Source organism: Protomyctophum bolini, assembly GCF_963924005.1.
Source record: "Protomyctophum bolini genome assembly, chromosome: 13".
Lineage (NCBI taxonomy): Eukaryota > Metazoa > Chordata > Actinopteri > Myctophiformes > Myctophidae > Protomyctophum > Protomyctophum bolini.
In genome coordinates, this window is record NC_137874.1 from 542,671 (window position 1) to 561,771 (window position 19,101).

At 40.4% G+C, this 19,101-nt stretch overlaps 1 protein-coding gene across 1 annotated transcript; it reads left to right on the forward strand.

Annotated features, from left to right (window-relative positions):
* Nucleotides 1-1,139: 1,139 nt before the first annotated feature.
* LOC308327035 (microfibrillar-associated protein 3-like) lies at nucleotides 1,140-18,239 on the forward strand. Its single transcript, XM_080780170.1, has 6 exons — nucleotides 1,140-1,227; nucleotides 3,794-3,941; nucleotides 7,180-7,364; nucleotides 10,106-10,253; nucleotides 12,090-12,354; nucleotides 17,293-18,239. Exons 2-6 carry the CDS (start codon nucleotides 3,838-3,840, stop codon nucleotides 17,602-17,604), a joined length of 1,014 nt encoding a protein of 337 aa, XP_080636296.1. The 5' UTR covers nucleotides 1,140-1,227; nucleotides 3,794-3,837; the 3' UTR covers nucleotides 17,605-18,239.
* The last annotated feature ends 862 nt before the right edge of the window (nucleotides 18,240-19,101 follow it).

Sequence of the window (19,101 nt, forward strand, 5' to 3'; positions counted from 1 at the left end):
CTGCCTATGTAAGATGTTTCTTTCCTTTAATTGTGTTAGTTTTTCTTTTAGAAAATTGATTAAAACAACAACAATAACAACCTCATATTTGGCACAAGGGACTAAATACATTTTGCTCCTATGCCACCAAAATGTGGAACGCCCTACCAACGGTTAAGACATGCAAATCCCTTGACTCCTTCAAAACCACTCTCAAAGGGCACCTACGGATGGCTTCAATCGAAACTGGCCCCTGTAAAATCTGAATAACAACAACAGCGACAACAAAATGCTGGCATAGGATAATCAAGAGGTTTTCAAGCAGTTGGCCTTGAGAAGGTTCCAACTTCCAGGTGGTCCCCAGCTAAATGACGGAGAGCTGGTAACCAAATGAAATAAAAACGCCTGAGGCAAGTAACCAAATGGACCATTCAAAGATGTTTAACTCTCGAGAGCGTAACATCACTGTACGCTCTCAAGAGTTCAATTATTGCAGTTAAACATCTGCATTACTTAATTTACAAGAAGCCTACACAATTAGAGAATGTACAAATAATTGTTATTTTGATCAACGTCGTTCCAATGCAGAATGGAATTGTGGACAAATTATTAACCGGCAGAAAAATATTCTTTAGTCTCTGTCCTTAAGAGTTGCTAAATGTCATCAAATGGTGGTCCGTGGCTCAAATATGCCAAATAAATAATGATGAAAACTGGGATAATGTATGGGCTGTCAATACAGTAACATGCTGCCACCTGTCGACGTTGGAGGGAATTGCCGTTTTCCTTCACACTAAACTTCATCTCATTCTCCATCAACCCAAACATCCGGTAGATTTTAAAACGTGGTGGAAATAAAACCAGCTTTTCAGAAGAATAGAAGGTCAAAGGAACAAAACCAAACGACGGGACTGCTGCTGTGTTTTTAAACATATATTATTTATTACTAGACAATAGCATTCCACCACCACGCCCATTGATAAGAAACAAGGAAGTGCCGATCATCTCCACGTTGGCTCTTTGCACATCCGGCCCAGAAAGGATACAGAAACGGTCTCCGTGCGCGCTTTATTGTGAACAAGTTGAACTTACCGGACATGGGGGGCGGGCTTTAGACAGGATGTGAGCTCTGAGCACTGAATAGAAGCCAAGCCTTTAAAAACTTTGTGACGTTCGTTAAGGAAGTAGTGCTGCAGCTGCAGTCACATTCATCCAACCTGAATCACAACCACTTCGAGTCACAGAAAGGTAAATATATACGAGCCTTCTATTGCTTTATGTTAAGACATTAATTGAATGTTAAGTAATCTTCCATTATTAGCTTTAATTCGTTTAATATCATCACATTTAGTGTAGGCCTATATTACAATATAATTCCACAGATGTAGCCTATTTACCAATATTGCAAGTAACAGGTGCACTTCTATAAGGGCATACATTACAAATGTAACCTCCTCTCAGAGTCACACATTAATACATGAGCACATTGAGAGTGGGATTTCAGAAAAAAAGGGTAAAAAAAAATAGTTTTATATTGTGATAGTAATCATTGCTATAGAGTGTGTTTTCAGTAACAGTGTTAAATAGCTCTATATTGTGATAGTAATCACTGCTATAGAGAGTGTGTTCAGTGTGTTAAATATCTCTATTGTGACAGTAATCATAGAGTGTTTGTAGAGTTAGAGTGTTCAGTAACTGTGTTAAATAGCTCTTTATTGTGATTGTGATAGTAATCACTGCCATAGTGTTTGTCCAGTAGCATTGTTAAATAGTATTCTGCTTCCCAAAGTGGGACCCGGGACCCCCAGGGGTCCTTGAGGGAGTTCCCAGGGGGTCCCCTTATGGGTCTGTAACTCTGAGTGTACACATGGAACAAAACAAACCCTAATGGGTCCGTTTGGTTCCATTTGTACACTCTCAGAGTTAAATTAACTTTGATTTTCCAATATACATTGGGGTCCCAGAGATAGAAATGCCATTAAATGGGGGTCCGTAGCCTAATTCAGGTCAAACCTGGAGCCCCTGGAAAATAAAATCACTGCAGAGCCATAAAATCTTCTTTTATGGGGGTCTTGGCATATATTAAAAAATAGTTCAACTAGCCTATCTACATTGACACGTTAGCTTGTAGATCGGCTATTTGTACTATTTGAAAATGTTTTAAAATAGTAAAAAATGGCAAATAAGTTTAGGGATAAGGGGTGGCAAGATATAGGGCATAGTGTGCCCCTTGAGCATTACAGGTCCATTTGGTTACAGAGTTATGAATGGATAGGTATAGGCCTATGGAATGGATACATTAACACAGTATTTTGACTGTTTTATGTGTTAATGTAATAATTTGATTATTTCATATTTCATACCGTTTCTGTTATTGTAGGCCTAAATGTTTTTTTTTTTTTTTACATATGTATAGCCTACATAATGTAATGCAAGCCAGGTAATAGATATATTTTAATGCATTAATGCATTAATGCATTTTATTCACTGTTGACTGAGATACAGTACATTTATTGTGTATCATTTGACATCTTTAACCATCTTTAACCATTGCAGATTCCTAGTGTCAAACTCTTTGTCTATTTGACTTTATTTCCATTTTCTTCTTACTGTACTGGTTGCTGCTGCTACGCCACCTTAATGTACCCACGGTGACCAGTACAGTTTGACCATTGTTTTAAAAATAAATGAATAAATAAATGAATCAACGCATCACACTGATTTGAACACCATAACACGCATGTGTGCACGCACGGGATGACCTTTTACGCAGAGCCTGGTAGTCGATGGTCACTGAGGGGGCGCTTGTTTTACAGGTGACCGGATTAAGGTTGGTGAAGGGTCCGTTAAAACGACCAGATTAAGGTTGGTGAGGGGTCCGTTAAAACGACCGGATTGAGGTTGGTGAGGGATGCACTGCTCCGTCCTTGTGGTTATGGTTGGGTTAGGGTTTGAGGTAGGTATAGTAGCCGGCGCTGTAAAACAAGCGTCCCATCAGCGTCCATCTAAACCGAGGCTCTGCGTAAAAGGTACAGTAGTACCGTGCACGCACAGCTAAATTGTGGCCTGCATAGAAGTAGGACAAACACAGTTGGGGTGACCAAACTGTTCCTTTGAGGGAAAGAATTATCGTTTGTGTGGGACAAGGGGACGGGACTCATATTATTTGACCATATGGGCCTAATATTGTCTATCATTGGTTATTTAACCCCTCTGGCATCTCACTTTGTTTTTTAAAATATATGCTAATTTTGGTCATGGATGGCCGATTTGATACTGTAGCCCTAGGGGACATTTCTCATGTTATTTTAACAGGAAAAGAGCGAGCTTTACAACTATTAGGGGACTGACTGTTTATTAGGGCATTTGAACACTGATTCCTGTCAGTCACAATGTGGGACGAGTGTTGATTTCGTCGACTAAAACTAAGACGAAAAATATTCGTTGGTCGGTTAAAATCTCAGGATATATAGTCGCTGGCATATTGACCAATCATGACAATAAACACAATATTTTGGGCCAAACAAATAATTACAACAAATAAAAACAACAGAAAAAGTGTACCCTGCCTTTTTTGTTGTTCTTTCCAATTATTTGTTCGGCCCCCAAGAAATTGTGTTTGTTGTCATGATTTGTCACGATCCGAGTTGGCCTTGTCTGAGGCTTACGGGTCTTTTAAAGAAATACTTCTCTAAACGTCTATGGGAAAAAAAAGCATGGCAAATTCTCTTCTGGGTCCCTCTGGGCGCGGGACTGCGAGCGACACTCTTATAGAATGTTTGAACGTGAGAACCTGTTGTTTCCTGTCGGGCAGGTTTTTCCAGCACTAGACATGAACCTCAGCTGAGACTCTCCAACATGCTGCTAAGCACACAGCTGCTGCTGAGAAGCATCGTTGTACTTTATCTATCCGTCCTGCTGTGTGGAGCGACGGTGGCGGTCGATCGGACCACTCCGAACAGGTACTGTATACAGCAGCAGTGTTGATTTCGTCGACTAAAACTAAGACGGAAAATGTTCGTCGACTACCTTTTTTCACTAAATGAAAACTAAGCTGTGATGACTAAAACTAAGACTAAGTATACTGACAATTTCGTCAACAAAAAACAAAAGACTAGACTAAAATGTTAGGATGGGACTATAGTGGACAAGAGATCCAGTATAAGTCATTTTACACTTGGTTGCATGCTGAAAATAGCCGATCTACAAGCTGACAACGCGTCACAGCGCGATGCGTTGTCAGCTTGTAGTTCGGCTATTTTTAAGTGTAAAAACAGTCATTACAACGGTATCAAGGCCCCGCCAAAATACATTTTAGTTGACTAAATCAACAGTAAATTTAGTCGACTAAAACTAGACTAACACTACAACATTCCAGGTTACTAAAAGGATTACTGGAACTAAATAACACTGTACAGCAAGCCTCTCGCAATTATTGTCGTCAGTCATTTTCCAGTGTTGGACAAAAGCACTCAGAATAAGGGCCGATTCATACTCCTATTTTACCGCTGTTTCGGCGCTGTAGTGCCGAAATGATTTCGGCTCATCAGAAATTTTCAGTAGCACCTAAGAGACAACTTTAAGACGGTAACTGCCCCCCCGAACCTCAAATGATGTCACATTGAATCGTATGAATCGGCCCTAAGAATCACTTTATTCGTCATTTTCCCCATGTACATCACATGTACATGGAGATTACATGAAGATCATGAAATACCATTTCCCCTCAGTTATACTTGCAGTGCAACATACAGTAGAAGCTATTTAATGAACATACAAGCTAAAAACTAAAAACATACAGTAGCATAGACATTTAACATTTAAAATGAGCCCCGGGTATGTGTGTATGATGGCGTGCTGAAAAGCATCAGTGGGTCTCAAACATTTTCATGTCAATTAAGGACCCCTAGAATTATCTTACCTGCGGACCCCCATCTGAAAATATGTAGTTCCAGGGACCCCCCAGAAGCAAATATTTGAGTTAAAATATTCGCTCTTAAAGAATATATATTCAAAGATTTGCACTACATTTTCACGATTAAAAAAAAAATTGCAGATCTAGGAGCTTGCATGTAGATCTGCTATTCTTCCATAGCTATAGTATAACATAATGTTTAAAACACCTAAAGGTGTTCCCGCCCAGTATGGATTAAAAACAACAAAAAACAAAAGAACGCTGCCAGCACAAAGTACCAAAAGTGCAATTATACGTCCAGTTCAGTCCAAACGCTTAATAGTCAGTTTGTACTCAAATGTTTTACTTAAGTAAAAGTATCTAAACTGCAACGTAGAACTGCTCTGTACAAGTAAAACGGCAACTTTTGTACTGTACTTGTACAGAGGTATTTGTATCAAAATGTACTTAAAGTACCAAAAGTAGAAAGTACACATTAGGCAGAATGTCCAATTTCAAGTTTTCAACTGTATAACAATAATGTGAAAATAGCCGATCTTCAAGATCACAATGTGTCACATTGTGACGTCACATTGTGATGCATTGTGAGCTTGTAGATCGGCTATTTTCAAATGGACAAAATATAGGGCTGAAGTGGTTAATGTATGTTTTATTTTTTGGTGTAAAAGTGCAATTTTTGACTCTGAGATGTTAGAGTAGAGTAAAAGTATTGGACATTGGAATTACTCAAGTAAAGTACACATACCTCAAAATTGTACATAGTACTGTACTTAAGTAAATTGAATTAGTTACTTTCCACCATTGATCTTCAGTCATTTCTACATTATGTTTAACCCATTTAGGCCTGACGTCAAAATGTACTAAAATCTTCTAAATCATGACAGTTTTCTGAAATACCTATGTTTCTATATCAGTGGTGCTCAATATTTCATGTCAAGGACCCCACAAATTATATGTAATTGGCTGCCGACCCCCATCTGAAAATATGTTGTTCAGGGACCCCCCAGAAGCAAAGATTTGAATTAAAAATGTTCGCTGTGAAAGAATAATTGATTAAAAAAAATAGATCTACAAGCTCGTATCTAGCTTGTAAATCTGCTACAATAGCTAAAGTATGACGACATGCTTAAGGTATCTGTCATATCTGCCCTGTGCAAGTTTACTTTACAAAGCTTCAAAGGCTTTTGATTTATAGTTTTTAACCTTTTAATTTTAAACTTTTCTAATAAAATTGTTTTTATTTCTGTTCTGTAAAGCGACTTTGGGTACCTTGAAAAGCGATATATAAATCGTATATATTATTATTATTATTAATAAGATAAATCACTTTTTTATATGTATACCAGCTCCAATGTTCAATGCCAAAAACAATTAAATAATTGACTTTATTAAATTATGCTACATTTTTACATTTTATGTAATTGAGTATAGTGTGACACCTAGTGGCTGAATGTTGTTGTGGCCTCTCCTCCTGACTAATACTAATACACTTGGTTGCATGCTGAAAATAGCCGATCTCCAAGCTCACAATGCGCTGTGACGCGTTGTGAGCTTGTAGATCGGCTATTTTCAGCAAGTGGAAAATCAGTCATTACGACGGCATCAAAGCCCACCAAAATACATTTAGTCGACTAAAATCTTGTGACATTTAGTTGACTAAAACTAGACTAACACTAAAACATTCCAGGTGACTTAAAACTAAGTGAAAACTATTCAAGAGACTATGATTAAAACTAGAATAGAAATTTGCTGCCAAAAACACTATAGGCCCTCCTATGCCCAGCTTTGAGGGTTTGCGTGAACACAAACGTTGGCTGACTGTATGATGATGATGTTTGATGATAAGAGCGCCCCTCACTGAACTGAAGTGTGATTCATGTATTTTTTTATTTTTTATTTTAGGGGTGCTAGCCCCTCAAAGAAGCAGGTTTATACAGGTTTAATGTTTGTCTTTAGTTCAACGTTTGTTTTGTAAACGCCATTGACAATGAAGGGAAAATGTACGTCATAATGTGCCTCATTTACGTCATACGCAAGTGTCTCTTTATTGTTAATGGCGTTTAATGTTTTTGTTGGCACCGTTTGTTTTACATCACCATTATCACCTAATCAACATGAGTTAGACTTTAATATCCGCAGATAATTCTGGGGGCTCCTTGACATGAAATGCACCAATGACATAGAAACATAGGTTTTCCAGAAAACAGTTAGGATTCAGAGGGCATCTTTTTTTATAATCGTCCTCGGGTCTAAATGTGTTTTAATATTGTTATTATTACGTGTAGGAATGGCTCTGTGTTATTGGAGCGAGTGTCAGGTCTCCCCAGTGGGCCCAGCCTTCCGGCTGTGAGGAAGATGGTGGTGAAGGAGGGAGCCGACGCCCTCATCCAGTGCAACGTGAGCGGAGAGCACAACCACTTCCGCTGGTTTGACCCCAAGGGTCACGACCTGGGAGAGAAGAATAGTGGAGGTAAGCTATCTCAAACCCTATATCGGTTTCAAACGTTTTCATGTCGAGGACCCCCAAAATGACACTTATTACCTCCCCATTTGAAAATATATGCCAAGGACCCCCATAAGAGAAGATGTTTACGGCTCTAGCAGTGATTCTCAGCCATTTTCATTTCAAGGACCCCTGGGGTTTGATCTGAATTAGGCTACCGTCCCCTATTTAATGGCATTTATATCTGAGCGTATGTAACTCTGAGAGTGTACAAATGGAACCAAATGGACCGTAACGGGTCCATTTGGTTCCATTTGTACACTCTCAGAGTTACAGACCCATAAGGCTCCATTTGGTTCCTAACTATCATTTAGCTGGGGACCCCCTGGAACTCCCTCAAGGACCCCTGGGGGTCCATTTGGTTCCATTTGTACACTCTCAGGCCCCTTTTCCACCGCTTGGTTCCCAGTGGGAACCGGTTCAGTTCTTTTTGGTTTTTAGTCCATGAGCCATAGTCCAAAATTGAAATGTTAATTATGAATTGAGTGGGCAAAACCATACCTATATTAGATTGTTATCACCATTAAACTTCCCCAATTGAGTACTTACACGAAGACAATGATTTATTGTATTACAGATTATTACAGATGTATTACAAATGGAACCAAATGGACCGTAACGGGTCCATTTGGTTCCATTTGTACACTCTCAGAGTTACAGACCCATAAGGCTCCATTTGGTTCCTAACTATCATTTAGCTGGGGACCCCCTGGAACTCCCTCAAGGACCCCTGGGAGTTCCCGGACCCCACTTTGGGAACCATGCTCTATCTGTTTGTAAAACTTCATGCCGTCTTTTTCATGTAGCCACGGCGTAAAGCAGAGGCCTTACCTGAACACGACAGACACTCAATACATCTAACAAAATGCTGCCTGCCAATCAGTATTGTTTTTGGCGGCACATTTTTACTTGCGCAAGCAGAGCGCGCAAGTAATCATTTCGCTTGGTCTCTTCGAAGTGAAGCCAAGTTTTCTTCAACCGTAAGTCTGTGCCTGGTTTGCTGGGACCAGTTACAACATTACGTCATCCTTGAGAGAGTACATGGTGTGTATATGACGTAATGTTGTAACTTGTAACAGTTACAAGTTACAGTTACAAGTTACAACATTACGTCATATACACACCATGTACTCTCTCAAGGATGACGTAATGTTGTAACTGGTCCCAGCAAACCAGGCACAGACTTACGGTTGAAAAAAACTTGGCTTCACTTTTTGGAACCAAGTAACCACAGTATACTGCTAATCAAATTACAACTACATTACGTATATGACGTAATGTTGTGACTTGTAACAGTTACAAGTTACAGTTACAAGTTACAACATTACGTCATATACACACCATGTACTCTCTCAAGGATGACGTAATGTTGTAACTGGTCCCAGCAAACCAGGCACAGACTTACGGTTGAAAAAAACTTGGCTTCACTTTTTGGAACCAAGTAACCACAGTATACTGCTAATCAAATTACGTAATGTGATTTGTAATTTGTAAATCTGTGCCTGGTCTGCTGGGACCAGACTACACAGATGACCATATCTCTTACGTCATCACTGAGAGCTAGTCATACATATACACACCATGTACTCTGGTCCCAGTTCTCAACGATGACGTAATGTTGTAACTGGTCCCAGCAAACCAGGCACAGACTTACGGTTGAAAAAAACTTGGCTTCACTTTTTGGAACCAAGTAACCACAGTATACTGCTAATCAAATTACAACTACATACTCTGTATGTAGTTGTAATGTGATTTGTAATTTGTAAATCTGTGCCTGGTCTGCTGGGACCAGACTACACAGATGACCATATCTCTTACGTCATCACTGAGAGCTAGTCATACATATACACACCGTGTACTCTGGTCCCAGCTCTCAACGATGACGTAATGTGGTATCTGGTGGGACCAGATTACACAGATGACCATTTCTCTTACGTCATCACTGAGATACAAATCCAACTACAGATTTCAGAAGTATTTTAGATCATGTATATTTCAACAAATTTGAAAGTATTATTACAGAAATTGAAGTTAGAGACACATATTACTCTGATCATGATTTAGTATTAATATCACTATAGTACAAAATGAAATACATTTAAAACAATTGACAATTTACAATAAGTAATAAAATAATTATACTGTATAATATATTTTAATTCAGTTTATATACCTTTTTTTTTCATCACATATCAATGATTCATTTTTCTGTAAAAAAGTAGCAAATAGTTACACGTAATGATTATACATTTCAAACGTTCCTTCACAGAGATACTGAGATGTGATAGTTTCCAGCGGTCGAAAGTACTTGCGCGCTCTGCTTGCGCACTAGTAGGCCATTTATGGCCTACTAGTGTGCAACAAGCAAGTATGCACTCGGCAGAGTGCAGTTCTAGTTTATTTTAGTTTTAGTCATAGTCTCTTCAATAGTTTTAATTTAGTTTCAGTCACATTTTAGTCATCTGGAATGTTTTAGTGTTAGTCTTAGTTTTAGTCATCATTCATTTAGTGTCCATTTAGTTTTCGTCAGTGAAAAAAGGTAGTCGACGAACATTTTTCGTCTTAATATTAGTCGACGAAATCAACACTGCTGCCAATGAAGCAGTAAAAGCGGTCTATGTTTTTTTTCTTCTTTTTTTACACAAACAATATTGTCCTGCCGTGAATGAGTCCTTATCATCTGTCCTGTTTTCATCTTCCCGTTCCAGATGGGAGGAGGTGGCAGATCCAGGATCAGGGTGTCCTCAACATCACCGCCGTGTCCTTCGAGGACCGAGGACGTTACACCTGTGTGGCCTCGCTGCGCTGGCCTTCCTCCTCCTCTGCCGCTGGAGAGCAGCACGGCTCCAACTACAGGTGCTGCTTTCTGTCCCTAATAATTTACAATGTAGGCATATAGCAGATATGTATAATCCAGAGCGATTTGCAGTACAGTAAGCAAGTAAACAATACAATGTAATACTGTATCAAATACATAGTAATAGTCATCATGAACCTTGAACAACATAAGAACCTAATATACTGTATGTCTAACAGTAGACTATCTGTGCCGTGAAGCTATGAGTATACATTATAGAGTGCATGCTCTGTGCTACGTCTACATAACAAGTTATACATCTAATAAAATGCTAAATTATAAGTTTAGCCTTTGCATATACCTGTAAAGTCGCCGCGGCTAGTACAAGTGCTGCCTATAAGCCTATATCTAAATCCGGGAGCGGTTGCGCAAAGACCCGTCCGGCAGCACTAGTCTGTTTAATGCAATTTATTTGTGCTTATTATTATTATTGGTATTTTTTGTTGAAGTACTCATGACAACGTTGTAAAAGTCAACAATATGTATATCCATAAAATAAGCAAGCAGCACGCCAGCAGACAATACACTAGTTTTTTCTTTCAATAATTGTATTATTATTATGTGATTATTATTATGATATTTTCACAATCTGATACAGATATTCTGGATACTTTCTTATGTTTTGATAATTTGTGCGACAGATGTATGCACGGTATAGAGTTTCGTGTGACGAGCTAGTGTATTTAATAAGAAGATAATCAGTTAAAAAAAAATACGGATGTGTATATTACAGGAAACTCACACCTGTATATTACCGTATATTAACTGTACATATGCCCGATAAACTTGAGGTTTACGGGCAAAATACAGTTCAGTTCAGTTCAGTTTATTTCCGGAAGGAGGACATACATTCATACATTACACAGTTTCCATCATTTTTCATTTTCTTTTTTTCTTTTCTTTTTTTTAATATTTTTTATAGTGTCCATAGGTCATGTCCTGTCCGTTCCGAAAAAGGGTTAGGGAGAAGCCATACAGTGCCCATAATTGCCCATTAACTCCTCTTTTCACGCAGTGTAATATAATTGTGAAAATAATAATAATAAAATGATTGAAAATGACTTTGGCATGAGTAATTCAACACAAACTACTTATAACACGCACAAATAAATGGCATTAAACAGTGCTGCCGGGCGGGTCTTTGCGCAACCGCTCCGGCATTGGAATATAAGCACGCAAGTGCTACGGGCAAAGATGGAGTCTGAAGAGGTGAGCTTTCAGACTAAGGCGGAATCTGGTATCTAGAATCTGTGTCATTTGGATTAATGTTAATGAGTTAATGTTCATGTGTTAGATAGATAGATACTTTATTTGTCCTTTCGGAAATTTGTTTTGTGCACAGAAATCCTCAGGATACAGATAACATATACAAACAAACAGATCACACATTACATATGAGTACATTGACAATAAAGACGCAATGCCAACAGAAGGCCACCAGTCATAGTTCCAAGAGGCATAACATCACACTTTAGCCACGGAACTGAGATGGGGCCTGCTTTTTCACAAGTCCTATACGTACAATATAGGTGTTAATGTTAAAACCATGTGAACCTTAACTCATTGTGTTTTTCACTAACCTTTGGAGAAGCACCCATGTTTTCTTTTGTGTGTGATGGGCTTTATTTTGACCCATTTAGGACTGACACCAGATTCGACAAATGTCTTCTAAATCATGACAGTTTTCTGACGCCGACCCCCATCTGAAAATATGTTGTGCGCCTCCCAGAAGAAAATATTTGAGTTAAAAACGTTCGCTCTGAAAGAATATATATTCAAAGATTTGCACCACATTTTCAGGATTTTTCTGACTTTGATCCCACACACACACACAGCTACTACGCGGTGGAGGTGCGCGTGGCCTACACGGACGGCGGCGGCCTGGGCCTCTACTACGTGACGGTGTGCCTGGTGACGTTCACCGTCACCATGGCACTCAACGCGGCGCGCCTCTGCAGGTTGGGCGGCCACCTCAAGGAGACGGAGCGCGCCGTCAACGACTTCTTCCGCACGGAGGGCGTGGAGAAGCTGCAGAAGGCCTTCGAGGTGGCCAAGAGGATCCCCATCCTCACCTCGGCCAAGACGCTGGAGCTCGCCAAGGTATATATCCCATTTAGACCTCAGGACGATTCTAAAAATCAAATCAAATCAAATCAAACTTTATTTATAAAGCATATTTAAAAATGACTGTCATCGACCAAAGGGCTGTACAAGTCAAGAACAACATATAGCAACAGTAATACAATCAAATAAAATCAATATCAAGTGGGTACATGTGGATATAATAAGATACTAAGATAAGAGGTGCTCAAAATAAAAGGTTGGAATTTAAACTAAGTTTTGATTAAAAGCTAGGTCGAATTAAAAGTATTTAAAGTCTAAATGGTCTCAATGCCTTCTAAATTCTGACAGTTTTCTGAAAAACCGATGTCAGTCGTTCTCAAACATTTTCATGTCGAGGTCCCCCAACAATATATGTAATTGGCCGCAGACCCCCATCTGAAAATATGTTGTTCCAGGGACCCTCCCCAGCAGCAAAGGTTTGAGTTAGAAACGTTCACTTTGAAAGAATATGATTTGTGCCACATTTTCGCGATTTTTGAAAAATAGCAGACCCACAAGCTCGTAGAGCTAGAGCTGTGGGCGCTGGCGGCGTGTCCTCTCCTCCGCGTCATCAGTGCCCATACCCGAGGCGGGGTTGGCGAAAGGGCCTTTCTGTGTGGAGTTTGCATGTTCTCCCCGTGTCGTTGAAGTACTGTGAAATGGTTTATGGTATATGGTATAGTTGTACTTTAATTCTCCAAACTGTTTTTAAAGTAAATCAGATGGAAAGTGGAGGACGTACACGTACAAGATACAAACGCTGCATGCAGACTAAATGCTAAGTGGGTTCATTCAGTGTGACATTTGAGCAAGGTGTTCTAAGAATGGCTGCAATAGCATGCCAGTGTTGACGGCACATTTATATTTTAGTATCTTACACCGGGGCTCCACCGGGCGCGTCAGCGTCGCGTCTCCGTCACCGTCAGTGAATGTTCCCTTTTTAATCAATGAAGGGTGGCTCCACTGCCCGCGTTGCGTTGCGTGAAAATTGCTCCGGTTCGTTTTTTGAGGCACGCGACGGAGACGCAACGTGCCCGGTGGAGCCCCGCCGTTAGTCGTAGTCTTTAGAATGGTTTTCATTTTAGTTTTAGTCACCCAGAATGTTTTAGAGTGGTGTTAGTCTGATTTCAGTCGACTAACGGTGAAAAACTATAAATGAAACCACACAAACAAAACAACTTTTAACACAATGATTTATAAACACCATGGATGTATATGACACAATTTTTGACAGTCACGCTGTATTTCCTTTTTCCATATTAATGAAATCCACATGTCACACAAACAAACACGATGCAATGCAATATAACTGTACAAACAAAATAACAGGTAACACAATTGCATGATGGTAACCATGGCAACGAATGGTGTCTATTTCCTGTTTCTGCACAAGGATGGCAAGTGTATTTCCAAACAGTTTTTTATACCCAGCACCCTAATCAAGGGAACTTGATTCAGCTGGAGGGGCACTTCCTGACGAGGGAACCTCCCGAGAGCACTTCAAGTCAAGGGACTGGTTTCAGAAAGGGCCGTGGTGTTCTTGTCTGAAGAGGACACGGACACTGCACTCAGTGCACTGGGTGGTGCGCCGGTCCGTCTGAAACTCGTCCAGTGACAACGTTCCGAGTTGAAAAGAATTGTGCGATTAAAATGCGTTAATGTTTTTAACGCGATATTTTTCTGTAATTCATTCATCTCAATTAACGCGTTAAAGTCCCGGCCCTAATATTTATTGAATATAAAATGAGCAATATATTTGTTATGGTTTGGCGATGAATTGGATCTGGTACTCTGACCAAGCACATCAGTCCCAACCATAGGGACTCCGAATCCCCTATACCTAAATAGCAGATCCAACACGACAGGTGGTAGCTGGGGTGAAGGAGGGCGAGCAACAGATGTTTAAGCAAACAGCAGCGCAGCAGAATCAGTGTGCAGCAGCAAGCAATCAAGCAGGATTAGCAGTTCAAAATTCCAGTTTAAATAGCCGCTATGAAGCTGGAATGAGTGTGTGATTGGATGCAGTGAATCATGTGACGACTGCACTGAGTTTCTTGACTGAACTTGCTTTGTGGATGTCTGTGAAAGGCGCGGCGCTCATGAACTTATTTATTTTCAGTGAACACACACACACACACACACACACACACACACACAGCAGCGGTGGCATACATGGGCAACTGGTGGCCCCCACCATCACTTAATGTGGCCCCAAGGTTAATATCAGAATACTGATACAGTATATTATTGATGTCAGCTGTTACAATTCCAAACCTGCAAAATATAACCCGCTTTAATTACTTCTAGTCTATATTAGTAGCATATTGACTAAATGTTTTTTTTTTTTTTCATTGTCCAATGTATTTGTATTTAGTTCATAATGTTAACATAACTATAAGTTAATGCATTTTATATTACGGTAAACAAAAAGGTTACTTTTCAGGATTCCAATTCAAATATAGCAAAAATAGCCGATCTACAAGCTCAAAACGCTATTTTTGCTACGACAGTAATATGCAATGTGGCCCTCTGGAGTGTGGAAATATAATGGCACTATTCATCATCAAAGTTGCCCACCCCTGATATAGAGCACTGGTTCCCAAACTACACTGAGTCGGGACCTTATAGTATATATTAATAGAGACGTCACCAGATTTCTCCTCCCATCCACTTGCATTAAGTTGCTCAAAAGCGCATGAGGTGATTTCACTCCTCCTTCCGGGTAGGAACAGAGTGCATTCTGGGATAGATTTGGCCGAATCGTGAACGTGCTGGCCGTTGACTATCATTGCGTGCGTTCACGTATGAACCAGCGTTCACGTGTCATTTCCAATAACATAAACGTGCGCAATGATAGTCAACGGCCCAGCGCTGGCTCGAGCTACAATACCAAATCTGGCCACTATGTCCATTTCGCCTCAGGGTTTCCTCCGGGTGCCGTCTCTATTAATATATACTCTAAGGTCGGGACCCATTTGTGGGTAGCGGACACCCTTTATTTATTGTTTTAAAAAAATATATATATATATTTTTTAAATTATTATCTTTTAACGTTTAAAAATGAATTCAACACAAATTCAATGATTGTTCCTCCCAGGATTGGACCCCAGGAAGACTAGAGGTTCATTCATGTGTCTCTAATGGGGATCCTTCAATAAACAAACAAAGAAGTAGTCAAGATAGCCGATCTACAAGCTCACAACATGGCACGAAGTGACACATTGTGAGCTTGTAGATCTGCTATTTTCGCCGGTTTGCGTCTCGGGCAAACGTCTTTATCTCTCTTTTGGGTCACGCGCTAAAAAATTTGGGAACCACTGCTATAGCCACGACGACGGCCCCTTTATGTCATGTCGTGTTGGTTTATTTGACATCGCAGTCACACTGGATGCATTTTTTTGATGAATTGAACAATGTAAACAAGTGTAATGCTTAATTGGGTCGTCCACTCACAGTTAACAGTCTCTGTATTGAGTTTGTGCTTGAAATGTACTGTAATTCTACAAACTGTTAATAATTATTTCAATCAATCAATCAATTTGCTTTAAGTGTATAGAACGGGTGCTAGTTTTCAACACCCGTATAGAATAACGCTAGTCAAATTATTGGCTTAGGAGAGCGTCAAAAATCTTAACAAATCTCCACAAATTCAAGGTTTCCTGGGTTGTGTAATTGATAGAAAAAAAGTAATTTATTTGGGTGAATATTCCTTTAAAGGACAACTTTGGTTTCATGTTTTAGGCTATTGGAGAAGGTAAAATATTTTGTTCCCCTTCTTTTGCTGCTTTCTTTCATTTTAAGCAATTTTAGCTATTTTTGACAGGGGGAGGGAGCATTCGCACAAGTGCCTTTCTTTTTTATTTATTAATTTTTTACTTTATGGCGATTTCTTTATTACTATTTTCTACTATTTAGTGGACCCCGGCAAGTTGCATCTGATCACAAAGGATCACGGGATCTATACTGAATGTGAAGGGGTAGGTGACAAACTGACATATTGAGCCTACAACACACAGTATGGCATCCCCCTCGTATCCCCCCTAGTATCCTACCTGACCCCTTTTCCCTATACTAAACTTCTTTGGCTTTTTTACTATTTTGATTTTTTTTTTGTTTAGTTCAAATAGCCAATCTACAAGCTCACAATGTGTCGATTTAGATCGGCTAGTTGAACAACTTTAAAAAAAAAAAAATTGGTTAAAAAAAAAAAAAGAAAAAAAGGAAAATATGTTTAGGGATAAGGGCATGGCAAAAATAGGGCCCTCAATTTTTTTCAAACGATACTGCAAAAAGGGTGTTCGCCTCTGTTTTTGGACGGCTCAAGCCCCGTTCTACCGAAGCAGACATACCTCTATACGGGATCTCTTTTCAGAGCGTAGAGCAGTGGTCGCCAACATGTCCGTACATGGACAAAATATGTCTGTGCAGGCAAAGACTTGGTCTTGTCCGTGGCAATTTTTTGATTTTGTTTTACACGCCATTATAATGAATTAATCTTATTTTGATCATAACACCCACTTTAATACTGAATTTCAAGTCTCCAGGTTTTCTTCAGAATATGTATGACAATTATTTACTGTGACACTATGGCATATTAGGAGTCCAGCTAGTAGTTTTGTACTAGTGGTTCTCAAATGTATTTCTTTTGCAAAGACCCCCTAAACTCTGAGAGTGTTCGACCCGTAAGTCCATTTGGTTCCATTTGAACACTCTCAGAGTTACAGACCTGTTATGGTCATCCAGGGCTATATATATGTTTCTGGTAATATTATTGTCCACTCTTTTTATAAGTCTGTGGCAAAAAATGCAATGTTGACAAAAATGTCCACCGCACAAGCCAACATGGCGGATGACCTCTGGCACAGGTCGAGGGAGCTTCCGAAACGGGGCCATATGCATCTTCATTTCTCAAATGTGGTTTCTGTGTTCCTCCAGGTGACCCAGTTCAAGACCCTGGAGGTGGCGCGTTACATCGAGGAGCTGGCCAGGAGCGTGCCCCTCCCCCCGATGCCTCCCCTGAACATCCTGACGTGTGGCGCCGTGGCCTCCCCGTCCTCTGCTGCTGCTGGGGAGGCCACGCGGCGGGCGGAGGAGCAGGGCGAGCAGGAGACGACGAAGAAGAAGGCCATCGGTCCACCTGACCCTGAGAGCAGCGTGGACGTGGAGGTCTCTGTGCACGTCACGATCCCCGGCACCTTCTCCTCTGCTACTGGGCCAGGAGGCGAAGAGGACGGGAAGGAGGAGTGAGCTGGGCTGGATGGATGGATGTATTGATTGATTGATTGATTGATTTATTAACCAGTGGTGGAAAAAGTACTTTGATTCTTTACTTAAGTATGTAGAACTATGTTAACCCATTTAGGACTGAGACCAGATTCTACAAAATGTCTTCTAAATCATGACGGTTTTATTTAAAAACCCTATGTTTCTGTCAGTGGTTGTCAAACTATTTCATGTCAAGGACCCCAAATATTATATGTAATTGGCCGCCGACCCCATCTGAAAATATGTTGTTCCAGGGACCCCCCTCCCCCAGAAGCAAAGATTTGAGATACAAACGTTCACTGTGAAAGAATATATATTCAAAGATTTGCAACACTTTTTCACGATTTTTCAAAAATAGCAGATCTACAAGCTTGTAGTTCTGCTATTAATTTTTAAATAGCTAAAGTATAACAATGCTTAACCCATTCTGGGTGGGAACCCCTTTTGGTGTTTTAAGCATTGTTATACTTGAGCTATTGAAAAATAGCAGCTCTACAAGCTCATAGCGGAAGGTTCTTATAACGACAGTGGGTGCCCACCCGCCCCGCCACCCAACCCCCCCCACCGCAGCAGGGGGAAAACAGTTTTGTTGGTACTTTATTTGCAGTTTGCTAATAAACACATTTTTTTCTAACAATGTCATGATTTGACCAATTTATTACCAATCTCGTACACCATTGCTCACGAAAGCAAGATCCTTGACCCAATTACAGCCACTGTATCTTACCTTTTAATTAAAGTAAAAGTAGTCTGGACATTGTGTTGGGATATTTTGGCTGAGATGGCTCTGTTTGTCAAGTCTCAAGTCAGTGTGGAGATTACCCGGCGGTGTTGCTGCCCCTCCCCTCCCTCCCGGCTCATGGCTCTTTACAGACGGGCCGACGGTACACAGACAGCAGCCTCACCCGCGCTGACCGTCTCAGTGTAGTGTTGCTGCAGAAGTGTGAATGAACCATGCGGTCACTGGTTCAAATCGACCGTATTAGCATTTGAATACCTGTTCTGTGAACACCGTAAAGGTGTGTCCCTATACGTGACAAAATGACCAGGGGGAGGGGAGCTTCAGCCTTCAGTCAGTGGGTGCTATTTGGCTTACTATTGTGTCAGTGGGTGCTTCAGCCCTCAAGCACTCCCGGAGTCGATGCCGTTGTGGCACCTGGTGCCACGCTGCGAGCTTGTAGATCTGCTATTTCTTCTTATCGTGAAAATGTGGTGCAAATCTTTGAATATATATTCTTTCAGAGCAAACGTTTTTAACTCAAATCTTTGCTTCTGGGTGGTCCCTGGAACAACATATTTTGAGATTGGGGTCGGCGGCCAAATGCATACTGTATAAGTGTGGGGCTCCTTGACATGAACAATTTGAGCACCACTGACATAGAAACTTAAGGTTTTTCAGAAACTGTCAGGATTTAGAACACATTTGTAGATTCGACCTCGGGTCTAAATGGGTTCCCGTCCTGAATGGGTTAAGTAAAA